At 39.0% G+C, this 14571-nt stretch overlaps 1 protein-coding gene across 7 annotated transcripts in view; it reads right to left on the bottom strand.

Annotated features, from left to right (window-relative positions):
- FERMT2 (FERM domain containing kindlin 2) overlaps positions 1-14571 on the bottom strand; it is a gene marked incomplete at both ends in the record, with an annotated part of 77288 nt that overhangs the window by 21121 nt on the left and 41596 nt on the right. For all 7 annotated transcript variants that reach the window (XM_080707787.1, XM_080707784.1, XM_080707783.1 and 4 more), the window contains one exon: positions 10611-10745. In XM_080707787.1, coding sequence (XP_080563913.1) covers positions 10611-10745 — 135 coding nt within the window. The remainder of the gene's footprint in view (positions 1-10610; positions 10746-14571) is intronic.

The raw sequence follows: 14571 nt of genomic DNA on the forward strand, positions 1-14571 counted from the left end.
GCTGAGCCAGGAGGATGGCACAGGTTCAAAGCCAGCCTCAACTACTTAGTGAGGCTCTCAGCAACTTAGTGAGACCCTGTTTCCAAACAAAATATAAAATAGGTCTGGGAGTATAGTGGGAGGTAGAAAGCCTCTGGGTTCCACCCCCAGTACCACCACCACCAAAAAAAAAGACTCATAACTCAATTACTGTAAGTTGTATTTACATATATATATATATGGTAATATATGGAGAGTAACAAATATATTTAAAGAGATTGTGTATTTATTGTATTTTACAATGCTTTCCATCAAAATATCTACCTCATATTATAATTAAAATGCACATTACAGGGCTGGGGATATATACCTCAGTGGTATAGTACTTGACTGGCATGCATGAGGCCCTGGGTTTGTTCCCCAGCACTCCAACACAAAAACATATAAAACAAAGTCTACTATATAAAAATTAATAGAAGGGGCTAGTAATATGTGAAATATTATTCAACAACACTAGTATTTATTAGGAAAAATAATATAATTCTAGTCAGGTGTGGAAGCACATGCCTGTAATCCCAGTACTTTGGAAGCTGAGATAGGTTCAAGGCCAGCTTTGGCAACTTCAGCTCTGTTTCAAACGATAACAACGACTAATCAAACTGGGCGTGTAGCTCAGGGGTAGAATGTACTTAATAGAATGCCTACTAACAAAAAGATAAGTAAATAAAAAGAAAGGTAATTCTGATATGCAATTTATGTCAAATCTGGCAAAAAATTATGAAGATTTACAGCATTCAATATTGAGCAGAATGCAGGAAAAGGGGCATCTTCAAATACTGTTGACAGGAATTAACCACAGAAACATTCTGTAGTAGATTTGGTTAAAAAAAGAAAACCCAAAATAGATATCACCTAGGTAGAAAAACAAGATGAACATATAGTTTTAATTTATTTTTTTTTGGTATGGAAAACACTGAGGTCAATTATAAAGTCTTGGAAGACTTCTGTGCTCTGATACTGATCACCAAAACATTGTCCAATGACAAAAATAAAATGCAGAACAACCAAACTGGGTGTGGTGGCACATGCACACGCTTGTCATCCCAGCATTCGGGAGGCTGACACCGGAGGATCGCGGTTCGAGGACAGCCTCAGCTACTTAGCGAGGCCCTTTGCAACTCAGTGAGACCCTGTTTCAAAATAAAGAATAAAAAATAGAGCAGAGGGTGTCGCTCGGAGATAGAATGCCTCTGGGTTCCATTCCCAGTACCACGAAAAAAAAGCAAACCCACCAATAATATACATTAAAATCTCATTTATGTTATTTAAAAAACAGTAGAAACCTAAATATATACTCACACTTATGTGTATGTGTGTAAACACATAAAAAGGGTACTGTCATGTTGTACTCCAAACTGTCGCAACATAGTTATTAAGAAATGGCTAACTCTTGAGAGGGTATTAAGTCTTTTTGTTGTGATAGAACCCAGACATATTCTACTTCTGAGCTACACCTGCAGCCCTACTTTATTTTTTACTTTGCACAGGGCCTCACTAAGTTGCAGAGGGCTCATTAAGTCTCTGAGGCTGGCAGTGAACCTACAATTCTCCAGTCTTGGACTCCCAAGTGCTAGGATTATAGATGTGTGCCACCACACCTGGTTGAAGTAAGTATAAGAGAAACTTTCATGTTTGATTTAGTATATTTTTTGCATTGAGTTTATGATACTGTGTCCAATGTATGACTTCTGTAATATAAAAAAAGGAGGTCCAGAGCCGAGCGTGGTGGCACACGCTTGTAATCCCCGCACTTAGGAGGCGGAGACAGGAGATGGCATAGGTAGGTTTGAACCCAGCTGCGCTGGTTTAAGAGACCCTGTTTCCAAATAAAAAAGTATAAGAACCCCAGTACCATACACACACACACACAAAAAAAAAACCAAAAACCAAAAACCAAAAAAAACCCCCACCAAACAACAACAAACAAACAAACAAAAAACAACGAGGTCCATTAGGTCCATTAGTATGTTTTACTTAGTGAAGCAAAAATCAATGTGGCAGCCAGGCTCAGTTGTACATGTTTATAATTCTAGTACTTGGTAGGTTCAGACAGGAGAATCAAAAATTCAAGGCTTGCCTCAGCAATTTGGGAAGAATCTGTTTTAAAATAAGAAAAAGGCCTTGGGATGTAGCTCAGTGGTGAAGTGCTCCAAGTAGTGTCTGTCTGTCTGTCTGTCACACACACACACACACACACACACACACACACACACACACACACACACTTCACAATGTCTGCATTATACAATTCCACTTTAGCTGGGGAGAAAACTGAAAATATATATATATATATATATATATACATAATCCTGTAATATTTCCTCTAAATATGCATTACTCTTTTAGAGAATACACCCACATTAAGTACTGAGGACTGAAATCAGGGGCATTCTAACCTCTGAGCTACACCTTCAGCCCGATTTTATTTTTTATTTTAAAACAGGATCTCGCTACATTACTGAATCTGGCCTTGAATCTGTAATCCACCTGTCTGAGCCTTCCAATTTCTGGGATTGTAGGTTGTACAACCATGCTTGGCTTAAATAATATTTTCATAAATTTGTTTTGATTGGGTCAAATGGTAAGTTAAAATAGTTAAATTCTGATTAGGAAGAATAGCATCCTATATAAGTGATCTTTGTTCTAGCAATGCTACGCAAGCAAAATACTAATTACTTTTTGTATTAATTTAGAAACCAGATTTTTCCTTTTTTAGATGCCTTTAAGATTTCTTAGAAGTTTATAATGAGATAATTTTCTCTTTTTTGTGTGTGGTACTGGGGATCTAACCCAGGGATATCCTACCACTGAGCTACAATTATAGCCCTTTTTATTTTGAAACCAGTCCTCACTAACTTACTGTGTGCTAGCCTCTGATCTTCAATCTTCCTGTCTCAGCCTTCCAAGTACTGGGGTTGTAGGTTTTGTGCCACCATGCTTGGCTAGATAATTTTCTATTTACATAATAAATCTTTTTTTTTTTTTTTTGGTGGTACTGGGGGTGGAACCCAGAGGCTTTCTACCTCTGGGCTATACTCCCAGACCTTTTTTTTTACATTTAAATTTGGAAACAGGGTCTCACTAAGTTGCTGAAAGTCTCACTAAGTAGCTGAGGCTGGCTTCGAACCCGTGCGATCCTCTTGTCTCAGCCTCCCAAGCACAGGGATTACAAGCGTGCGCCAACATGCCCGGCTCTTACATAATATATCTTGATACTAAACTTCTTTGAAAATTCAGTTATAGCTGGGTGTGGTGGTACATGGTTTTTAATTCTGGTAATTGGGAGGCTTAGACAGGAGGATCACAAGTTCACGGCCAGCTACTTAGTGAGACTCTGCAACTTAGTGAAACCCTGTTTCAAACATAAATAATAAAAAACAGAGCTAGGGGTATAACTCGGAGGTAGAATGCCACTGGGTTCAACCACCAGTATCAAAAAAATCAGTTATTTCATCATAATTCTATATAAGAATTTAACTTCTAAACCTGATAATTATTCTCACACAATCCTTCATCTCTTGAAAATTTAAAAACTAAGCTTTGCTGATATGTAATTTGTACACTAGTATTTTAGCAAAGATTCCTATTAGATTTCACAAAGTATTTAAATATTATAATTGCAGAGACAATGTTACCTATTAGTTACAGAATCATAAACAGGGGAGCCAGACAGACCTGGAGGGGCAAATTAACCACTAAAGATTCTTTCCTAGCCGGGTGAGATGGTGCACACTGTAACCCCAGTACTTGGGAGGCTGAGACAGGAGGATTGCAGGCTGGAGGCCAGCACCCAGTAACTTAGTCATAGTCTTCCTCTAGACATTTCTGGATAACCTAAAAATTTCAAGAGTTCCTGTTGGACCACTACACTTTCCAAATTTCTATGCATGCTGGCTTCTGGACAACAAAAACACCCCCAGCTTCCCAAATTCTAACTCTAAAACTTACAAAAACCTTCAATGTTATAGGTTCTAATTTTGGTGATACGAAACTGTTCTGACTGCTACTACACATGTGGAGTACATTGTAAGGATTTCTTAAGAGAAATAAAATTCTTTTCTTCTTTAAAGTAAATAGGCTTTAAAAATTAAGCAAAAGGTATATGGCCTCTCAGCACTGGCGCATTTGCTAAAATCAAGGGTATGTGTGCATTGATTGAGACCACAGGGGAAAGGAGGAGGGCTGCAGCAGACTGCATGAAGGGCAGGGCTCTTGCAGCAGGACAGACCTGACCCAAACCCCAGCATTTCCCTTTACTAGGTGTCTGCTCCCAGGCAAATGTCACTCTGGATTTCTCTTTTTTTTTTTCTTCTCAGAATTGTGAAGGTTAAATGAAATGCCAGAAGTTGCTCGATAAATGTGGCCATTAATAATAGCAACCTTTTAATACAAACATTGGTTTTTCTCTCTGAAAAAGATTCCTTGCATAGGAATATTCCAGAAGTGTCCCTTAGGGCACTCAAAGCTGTTCAGAGGTCAAGTCTTTGAGAGGAAGAACTGAGGAATGTCACACCAACCAGAAAAAACAGAATCTACAGTCTAGGTGAAAAGGGAACTGGTGGTGGTAAAAACAAGGGAGCCCAAGACTGGGGAAGGAAAGAATTGAGGAGGATGTTTCTGGGTACAAACCAACCAGAAATTGAGCAGTTTAGGAATAGCCCAAAGATGGAACCATAAAGGTTCAAGTTAGTATCTAAAGTAGAGGTTGGTCAGCGTCTAAGACAATACGTAAAGTAAAACAGAATAAAATTAAAATTATCTTTGTATTCTTTCTCTTTCTTGGTACTGGGGACTGAACCCAGGGGCTTTCTACCTCAGAGTGACCTGTTTTATTTTCTGTTTCGAACAAGGGTTTCACTAAGTTGCTAAGGGCCTTGCTATGTTGCTGAGCCTGGCCTTGAATCTGTGAACATCCTGTCTTGGCCTCCCAAGTACTGAGATTACAGGCATGTGCCAACACACCTGGCTTTCAGTATTTCTAAACATTCATGGTGTATACTGCTATCTTTGAGAAGATACAAAGTATAGCTGTGAGCAGATGAAGTACAGTAAGAGGCCTTTTAATCACTTATCTGACTCACTTGTTTATCTATTTGCCTCAATATTCCTCCCATAAAAATCACCATAACATCTTGAAATTTGCATCTGGTAAATGACTCATTATAAACCCATCAAGCTGTTTATGCCAGTTTTATTTGTAACAGTAATTAAAATAAAGCTAATTACATGAATGTAATGAGATTAATGAATGAATGTGAAAACGAAGAAGCACAGAGACTCTAATAACTAAAGTTAACTGTCCTGGGGACTTGATAGAATAACACAGTTTAAACGACTTGCTGAATTAGGTGAGGACCAGCAATTTTAAAAGAATGGGAGGGAGCCGGGCGTGGTGGCGCACGCTTGTAATCCCCGCGCTTGGGAGGCTGAGACAGGAGGATAGCACAGGTTTGAAGCCAGCTTCAGCTACTGAGTGAGGCTCTCAGCAACTTGGTGAGACCCTGTTTCCAAATAAAATATAAAATAGGTCTGGGAGTATAGCCCGGAGGTAGAAAGCCCCTGGTTTCCACCCCAGTACCACAAAAAAAGAAAAAATAAAAATAAAAGAATGGGAGGGAAGAAATGGCAAAAATCTAGATTTTGTAAACACTGTACTCAGATTGTTTGGCCAAGACTTTACATTTTCACTCAGCTTTAGATGTCTAAACTAGAAATCAAAAACATGTACCATAGACATAGTACATGGTTTTTATAAAAAGGATCTAGAATTGCAACTAACAGTTCCCTATTAGAAGACCTTTAGAGCCAGGCATGATGGCACAAGCTTGTAATCTCAGCATTTGGGAGGCTGAAACAGGAAGATGGCGGTTCGAGGACAGCCTTGGCTACTTAGTGAGGCCCTTTACAACTTGGTGAGACCCTGTTTCAAAATAAAGTATAAGCTGGCTGTGGTGGCGCACGCTTGTAATCCCCGCACTTGGGAGGTGGAGACAGGAGGATCCTGCAGGTTCGAAGCTAGCCGTGCTGGCTATCCTATTTTCCAGTAAAAAAGTATAAAATAGGTCTGGGAGTGTAACCCGGAGGTAGAAGGGCTTTCAGGAACCCCAGTACCACCAATAAATAAAATAAATAAATAAATAAATAAATAAATAAATAAATCAGGTTGGGAGTGTAGTTCGGGTGTAGAAAACCCCTGGGTTCCACCCCCAGTACCGCAAAACAAAACAAACCCCCAAATCCTGCCCCACCCCCCCCGCCAGAGGACCAGTTTCAAGTCTGTTCTAACCTGTGCTTCTCATCAACTGGCTATAGATCAGATGTTCCCAAGACCTTCTCCTAGGGTTTCATAACTTACTAGCATGGCTCACAGAACTCAATGATACAGTTTACTTCTTAGATTACCAGTTTACTATGGAAGGCTACAACTCAGGAAGAAAGGGAAGAGATGCATGGGGCAAGTTATGTGGGAAGCACCCAGAGCTTCATGCGCTCTTCAGGGACACCACCCTCATTGTGCCTCACAGTCCGCCAAGCTGGGAGCTCTCTGAATCTCCTTCTTTTGGGTTATGTGGAGGTTTATATACAGGCACAACTGCTTAAATAAGTGATTGCTGAGATGGCTTACGGTTTGAATGTAGCTTGTTTCCCTCCCCAACAGCCCTCCTCACCATGAGGGTCCAAGTGCTGGAAGCTTGGCCCTCAGTGTGGTGATGCTAAGAGGAAGTGGAAAAGGCAGGGCTGCTGAAGGCAGTGACCCAAACCTGTAATCCCAGCACTTGAGAGGGTAAGACAGGTTTGAGGCCAGCTTCAGCAACTTGGTGAGTCTTGTTTCAAAATAAAAAATAAAATGGCTAGGAGTGTAGCTCAGAGATGGAATGTCCCTAGGTTCAGTCTCCAGTCCAAAACCCAAAAAATAACAACAAAAAAAGTTGGGGCCTAGTGGGAGGTGTTTAGGTCACTGGGATACTGCCCTCAGAAGGAAGTAAGATAGTTCTCATGCGACTCTGAGGTAATTCTCCTAAGTGAGTTTTTAAAAGAGAAAGCCCCTCCCCCCTTTTTCGCTTTAAAATTAAAAAAAGCAAGCTGGAGGTGTGGCTTGGAGGTAGAATTGAAGGCCCCCGGCCATCAATTCCCAGTACCCTTCCCCCAAAAAAGAGCAAGCCTGACCAGTTAATGGATCGCTGATGTCTTGTCATGTGACCTCTCCCTCTTGCGCCTGTTCCTGCCATTATCATGCCATTTGTCAGGAGGTCCCCAACAGAAACAACTTGATGTCAGTACTATGGTTTTGAACCTCCAGACTGTGAGCTAAATACATATCCTTTTGTGAGTTACCCAGCCTCGGGTGTTTCATTATAGCAACAGAGAATGGACTAATACAGTAATGAACTCAACCTCTAACCCCTTCTCCTCCTCCACAGGTCTGGGTGAAGTTCTAATCCTTTCGTCACCTGGTTCCTTTCTCTGGAAACCAGCACACACTGTTAGGAACTTCCCAGAACTTATTTCATCAACAAACCAAGTATTTTAGGAGCTCTGCCAGGGACACAGAAGACTAAAATATGTATTTCTTACTATCACAATATATTCTTTTTATAACATTAGTCTATGGACTTCTACCAGTATTCAAAACTCTTTCTCCCCATTCATTCCTCCAAAATTACTGACTGAAACTAAATACCTTCTAAAATAATAACTTCATGTAGCAACATAATCAGAAATGAAAGGCTCTGCAATGCACTCTATCTATTAACCTGCCATTACTCTCCAAAGTAATCTGGAAGTACTTTGGAGGTCTCTCCTCACTGAGTTGGCTTAGATTTTTCATGTTTTGTGCTTTTACTTACTTATTAACACACTAACTGTATAAACCAATGGCTTCACTGTGACACTTTCATTCTTGCATAAACTGCACACATCGATCATGCTCAAGTGCTTTTCTTTTGCCCGGATGTTCTTTGTTGGTATCACTCTTTCTGCTTCAATTACTTTTTTTTTCCATCAAAATTCTACTAACTGGAACCTAAAAGCTGAATTAACAAACTTTTGGGTATTCATAATTTTTTTTCTGAATTTCTAAAACATTTATTTTTATAACATTTATTTACCATTCATGTATCATCTCCTAAATATAAAAATGTATTTTTCAGCCAACCTATTAACTGTTTATGAGTAAGCATTGTCTTATTTTTGGTATCTTTCAAAATAGAATCAGCACACAACAGTAACTGATCAAGTCTAAGACCTTAGACTTTCCTATGCCATAATTTCTTCACCCTTAAAATATGGGTAATAACAGAATATATTTCAAAGGGTTAATTAAAATGTTTCCAGTCTTTTGGGTACATAGGGCAGGTTCATTCCTATTCTTTTGAGGACCCATTCTTCAGAGGCTGCAGAGTTTTCCCACTTCTCCACATCCTCAGGAGCATTTCTATTGTGTTTTTACTATCATTGTAATTGGGGTTAAATAAAATCTCAGGGTAGTTTTGATTTGCATCTCTCTGATTGCTAATGATGTTGAACATTTTTTCATATATTTACTGGCCATTTGTATTTCTTCATTTGTGAAGTGTCTAGTTCACTTGCCCATTTTTTGCTTGGGCTATTTGTTTTTTTGGTGTTAACTTCCTTGAGTTCTTTGTGCATTCTAAATATTAATCCTCTATTGAAGGAGTAGCTGGCAAAGATCTCCCATTCTGTTGGTTCTCTCTCTTTTTTTTTTTTTTTGCAGGTCTGGGGATGGAACCCAGGGGCGTTTGACCTCCGAGCTACAGCCCCTGCCCTATTTTTTATTCTTTATTTTGAAACTGGGTCTCACTGAGTTGCAGAGGGCCTCACTAAGTAGCTGAGGCTATCAGCGAACCACAATCCTCTGCTCTCAGACTCCCGAATGCTGGGATTACAAGCGTGCACCACCACACCCGGCCTTCATGTTCTTGATAGTGTTCTCTGTTGCACAGAAACTCTTTAGTTTAATGCAATCCCATGTATTAATCTTCATTTTAATTTCTTGTGCCTTTGGGGTCTTATTGAAAAAGTGTTTACTCATGCTTATATGTTGGAGTGTTGGTTCAAGGCCCTCTTCAAGTAACTGCAAAGTCTCTGGTCTAATTCCCAAGTCTTTGATCCATGTTTATAGGAACACAATTCATAACTGCCAAATTATGGAACCAGCCTAGGTGTCCATCAAAAGAAGAATGAATTACAAGATTATGGGATATGCAAAGAATGGAATTCTACTCAGTCATAAAGAAAAAAATGCTATTTGCAGGGAAATGGATAGAACTGGAGAATATTATGCTAAGTGAAATTAGTCACAAAAAGTGAAAGGTCAGATGATTTCCTTCCTAAGTGGATGTAAGGTAGAAATTAGGACATAAGAGGGATTCTAGACAAAGGAGGAGAGACCTTAGTGGAGTGGGGGGACCTAACTAAGGGATGCAGAAGGGGAAAGAAAGACTTGTAGAGGGAAACACTTCAATGGACATGATGTACATACACCAATTTATCAATCCCACTCACAGTGTCATGCACAGGAAGGTGAAGAGGGAGTGGGGTGGGAAGTGGAGGAGGGCATACATGCCTCTATCATCCTGAACTTCATCACAATCTATGATTATAATGCAGGAATAAAAAAGTTTCCATAGCATATATAGTTGTGGGCATTGCACAGTAGGCACTCCGTAAATATCTACTTTCTTCATCATCATAATTCCAGAATTTAAAAAGCCAGGAGTGAAGTAAATTGGCAAAATTTTAGACATTTGCTAAAGGGATCCATCCTAAGCAATGTATTCATAAATGTGTTGCCAATGGAAATGTGGGAAACTCTAATGTTCAGAACACACACACACACACACACACACACTCTCCCCAAATGATATAACTAGTCACCTAGCTACCCAGTAGACATACCTACATACCTGATGTATACCATCTACTGAGTTAAGTTAGGTCCTGGTAATTAAAAAGTGAGAGTCCTTTCATGTAGGAAACTCATAATTATTAGGGGACAGATACAGTATAATAGAAAATACAGAAAAGTGATGACTTATGATAGAAAAATACCTAATTCAGGTTGGAGAAGAAAAAAATTATTATTTGAGAAAGCTTCACAAAGGAGTGAATCTTCGGACAAAAATGTAGGGAGGAAAAAGAACCTGTATATACAAAGCACAGAGAAAATCTTTAAGAATTTAAGGAAGGTTTTACATAATAATGCATTAACTAAACAGTGGTGATTTTCGGAGTCTACATACTAAGACACTTACAACTTCTACAAACCAAGGAACCAAGTCCAGCTATGGAACTATCCCTTTTGACTCTGAGCAAGAGAACTGGGCTCATGTTCTATTGATTTAACTATTTAGATCTGACATGATGATCTGAACATGACAGAAACTAATTGACACTAAGATGACTCCGTGACTGGGGTAAAATGCTGAAGGAAATTTTTAAAAAAAATTAATTTGGCCACTCTCTTGAATGACACAATTCATTTGCCCTTTTACCAAAAGACACATAGTCCAGGTGTCTCACTTATACCCTTTGCATAGCCAAAGTCTCACCTGATCCAGGAGTAATAAGAGGCCCCTCTAATTCAAGTGCCTCATCTTCAGATTGGTCATCTAGCTTTTTCTTTTTTTTCTTTGTTGGATCTCTAGGTTTTTTTAAGAGAGAAAGTTCTTCCGGGTGTCTGATGTCTGTTAAAATAAGAATATAGGTTATTTTACTAAAACAAAGGAAAATTTAAACACTTCACATTTAGTAAATCTATTTATTTCAAAATATGAATCTGTACTTTCCTTATCTGTGTGTTTGAATTCCAAATGAAAGGCTGATGTATGACATTTGTTTAAAAAAAACCAACCTAGCTGGGCGTGGTGGGGCACTCTTGTAATCCCTGCGCTTGGGCAGTGGAGACAGGAGATTGCGCAGGTTCAAAGCCAGCCGCACTGGTTTAAGAGACCCTGATTCCAAATAAAAAGTATAAAATAGGTCTGGGAGTGTAGCCCGGAGGTAGAAGGGTTTCCAGGAACCCCAGTACCACACACATACACAACCCCCCCCTCCCCCCAAAAAAACCCTACACTGGTAGTGCATTTGCCTAGCATGCATGCTTGAAGCCTTCGGTTCGATCCCAGCACTACCACTGCCCCCTAATCTACCAAAAGCACTCCTAATTCATTACTATCTAATAAATGTAATGCCCTCAAAGTGGAGAGACAATATACTAGGGTACAAAAAGAAAATATGAGAACTCTAATTTATGCATTTATTCTTATCTAAACTTAGGAAGCAATTAAGCTTTATGGTGGCCCTCATTCATTCTGTATGCCATAGGTCCACATGATACAAAAAGTAAACATAATAACTTTCACATCATTATCAAATCTCAATTATTTTATTTTTTGCAGTACTGGTGATGAAACCCAGGGGCATTCTACCTCTGAGCTACACCCCCTGTCCTATTTTTTATTCTTTATTTTAAAACAGGGCCTCACTAAGTAGCTGAAGTTGTCCATGAACCGCAATCCTCCGGTCTCAGCCTCCCAAATGCTGGGATTACAAGTGTGCGCCACCACACCCGGCTCTCAAATCTCAAATTTTAATTGATTCAAACTTTTCTGCCTCATATTGAATGGCAAGTATTTTTTTTCTCCTTTTGTCTCCAATATCTATTTTCATTTGAGGACACAGATAAGAGACAAGCTGGTAAGTGAAACTGATAAAAGAAAGATGACTCTAATAATTTCTTACATGTTACATTCCATATATTAAATACCATGTTCATTAATTGTATGGCTCGGTATTGTTAAGAAGTCAGTTCTCCCCCAAACTGAGCTAAAGATTCAATGGGATCCCAAACTTCCAACTTTTGGGGTAAAAATTGGCAAGCAGACTGTAAATTTACATGGAAATGAAAACAATCCTACAGAGTTCAAAGCAATCTTTAAAAGAACAAAGTTGGAAGACTTACACTGATTTTAAGACATCATAAAAAAAAAAAAAGCTGGTGCTTTTTCATCACTAGCTAAATAAGACAAAAAGGTGCCAAGGCATTCAAGGGGCAAAGAACAGCTGAACAATAGGAAGTCCATATAGTTTTAGCCCTTACCTAATGCAGTATGCAAACTAATTCTAAACGGATCATAGAACTAAATTAATAGCCCAAATAATAAAACTAAAAGAAAACAGATTTCCTAGAAAGAATACGCAAAAAAAAGGAAACAAAAAAACTGTCCATCATTACCAAAAGCAAACTAACCTGCCCTTTGAAATGTGCTGTTGAAAAAATACTCCCTGGCCCCCATCTCCTTTTCTAACAGCCAGACATTTTTTTTTCCCAGACTAATTTATAAGGGAAGAAGATCTCACATGTTAAGAGACCCAGTGATCCATGAGTTACACTTTCAATTCCTAGTGCTCCCCACCACCACTTTAAATGCTTATCCTTGCCACGCTGGGCAAGAAAGGCTTTAGAAAATCCCAAGCTCCTGGGAATCAGTTGTGTACGGTGCTTCAGTATTAGGTGAGGGCGGAACGGTGGTGGTAATCTCTCTTTCCACCCACTGTTCCCCCAAGTAAATCATGTACTAGCACATGATGAAACATCTGAAAGTACTGAAGGGTATACAGTGAATCACGCACCAGAGATAGGACGTGCTTCTACCACAACTCAATTACTGCCCAGTGGGAGAGAAAGCATGCCTGCGTAACCTGAAATCTTCTCAAATGCTTCTGGCATGTTCCCTGGGGCTTGAGAATCACTGGGCTACATGATTCATACATTGAGATTTTTGTTTCCTGACTACCTCACAACCAGCTATTAACATAACTCTAAGAATGAACACTATGGACTGCTTTTTGGTTAGTCAGTAGACAAAGCAGTTAACTAGTTGGGCCCATGATAATTGCCTGTGACATCAATAATATAAAAAATAGATGCCTGGGAAACACCCCCTGATAGTCTCAGTGGCCAAGGACTCCCAGCAGCTTATTTCATCAAAGTTCTGTAGAAATTCTAACTCCAACTTCTTAAGGCATAACTAGTAGCTTAGTGGAGAGTGAAGAACAACTTATTTTCTAATGGCAGGTAGTCCCATGTTGCAGTGGGGTAGCCAACTGACTGCACATGAATTCAATTCATTACAATAATAACAACAAAAAAGTAAACCTAACTATTTACAATAGATATTAATCATTGACAGAGGATTTTAGGACTTAATGATTTACTATATGCTTTGTATCAAGGAGTTAAACTAATAAATTTGGGAATCTGAATGACATGTATAAGACTGGAATTGGAGAATGACACAGTACTAAAATAAACATACTCAGAGGACTATGAGACATAAAAACCTTAAATGTATATACCAAAATATAATACTGAATGGTTTATGCTAAATTTCAAAGCTCAATAATAAAGATAACTAGTACCTATGAGGCACCACACAGTAATACTGTAGAACTTTTTTCTAATAGAAGGTATACTACATAATAATGAAAATATTCATTATAATCAATATGATACTATGAAGACAAATCTAGTCTAGAAAAACTACACAAAATTATATATGCCAAAAACTATAAAGCTGGGTGTGGTGGGGCATGCCTATAATCCCAGTAGTTGGGAGGCCAAGACAAGAGGATTGTAGATTTGAGGCTAGCCTCAGCAATTTAGCAATATTCTCAGCAACTCAGTGAGACCTGTTTCAAAATAAAAAATAAAAAGGAGGTATAGCTTGGAGGTAGAATGTCCCTGGGTTCAATCTCTAGTACCAAACAAACAAACCAAAAACAAAATACCCACCCCAGCCAGCTAACCAACCAACCAAACAACCAACTTCCCCCACACACACGGGTAAAGAACTAAAACACTTAGCCGGGCGTGGTGGCGCACGTTTGTAATCCCCGCGCTTGGGAGGCTGAGACAGGAGGATCGCATGGGTTCGAAGCCAGCCTCAGCTACTTAGTGAGACCCTGTTTCCAAATAAAATATAGAAAAGGTCTGGGAGTATAGCCCAGAGGTAGAAAGCCTTTGGGTTCCATCCCCAGTACCACCAAAAAAAAAAAAAAAAAAAAAAAACCTAAAACACTAAAGTTCAAAGAATTCTTGAGGAAAATAATTGTTTTAACTTAAAAAAATATTTGAGAGATTCTGGTTAAGCAAGTATATTGAACCTGAACATTCATTTTTCATTATTTTCCAAAATCACACACAAAAATAAACAGACCTATAAGGATTACTTTTTTTTTTAAAGGGAGAAAACATCAGATAAATGTCAGAATTATTCTGGGAGACAGACAATAGATGAAAGAGTAATGACCAGCTTAGTAATGTGGAAACACAGAAGTAGGAGCCACTAATGGGCAACACTCTGATTTACGTGCCAAACATCCAGCATGGTGAGGCACTGAAAACAGACTACGGTAGGTGAAAACACATGCAGTTTGTGCCAGTGTCCCTCTCCTGGCTCTGTTACTGGATTAAATTTAGCTAACCTTCCTTTAGAATCCTTTAAGGAA

Source organism: Muscardinus avellanarius, assembly GCF_963383645.1.
Source record: "Muscardinus avellanarius genome assembly, chromosome: 12".
NCBI classification, from domain to species: Eukaryota; Metazoa; Chordata; class Mammalia; order Rodentia; family Gliridae; genus Muscardinus; species Muscardinus avellanarius.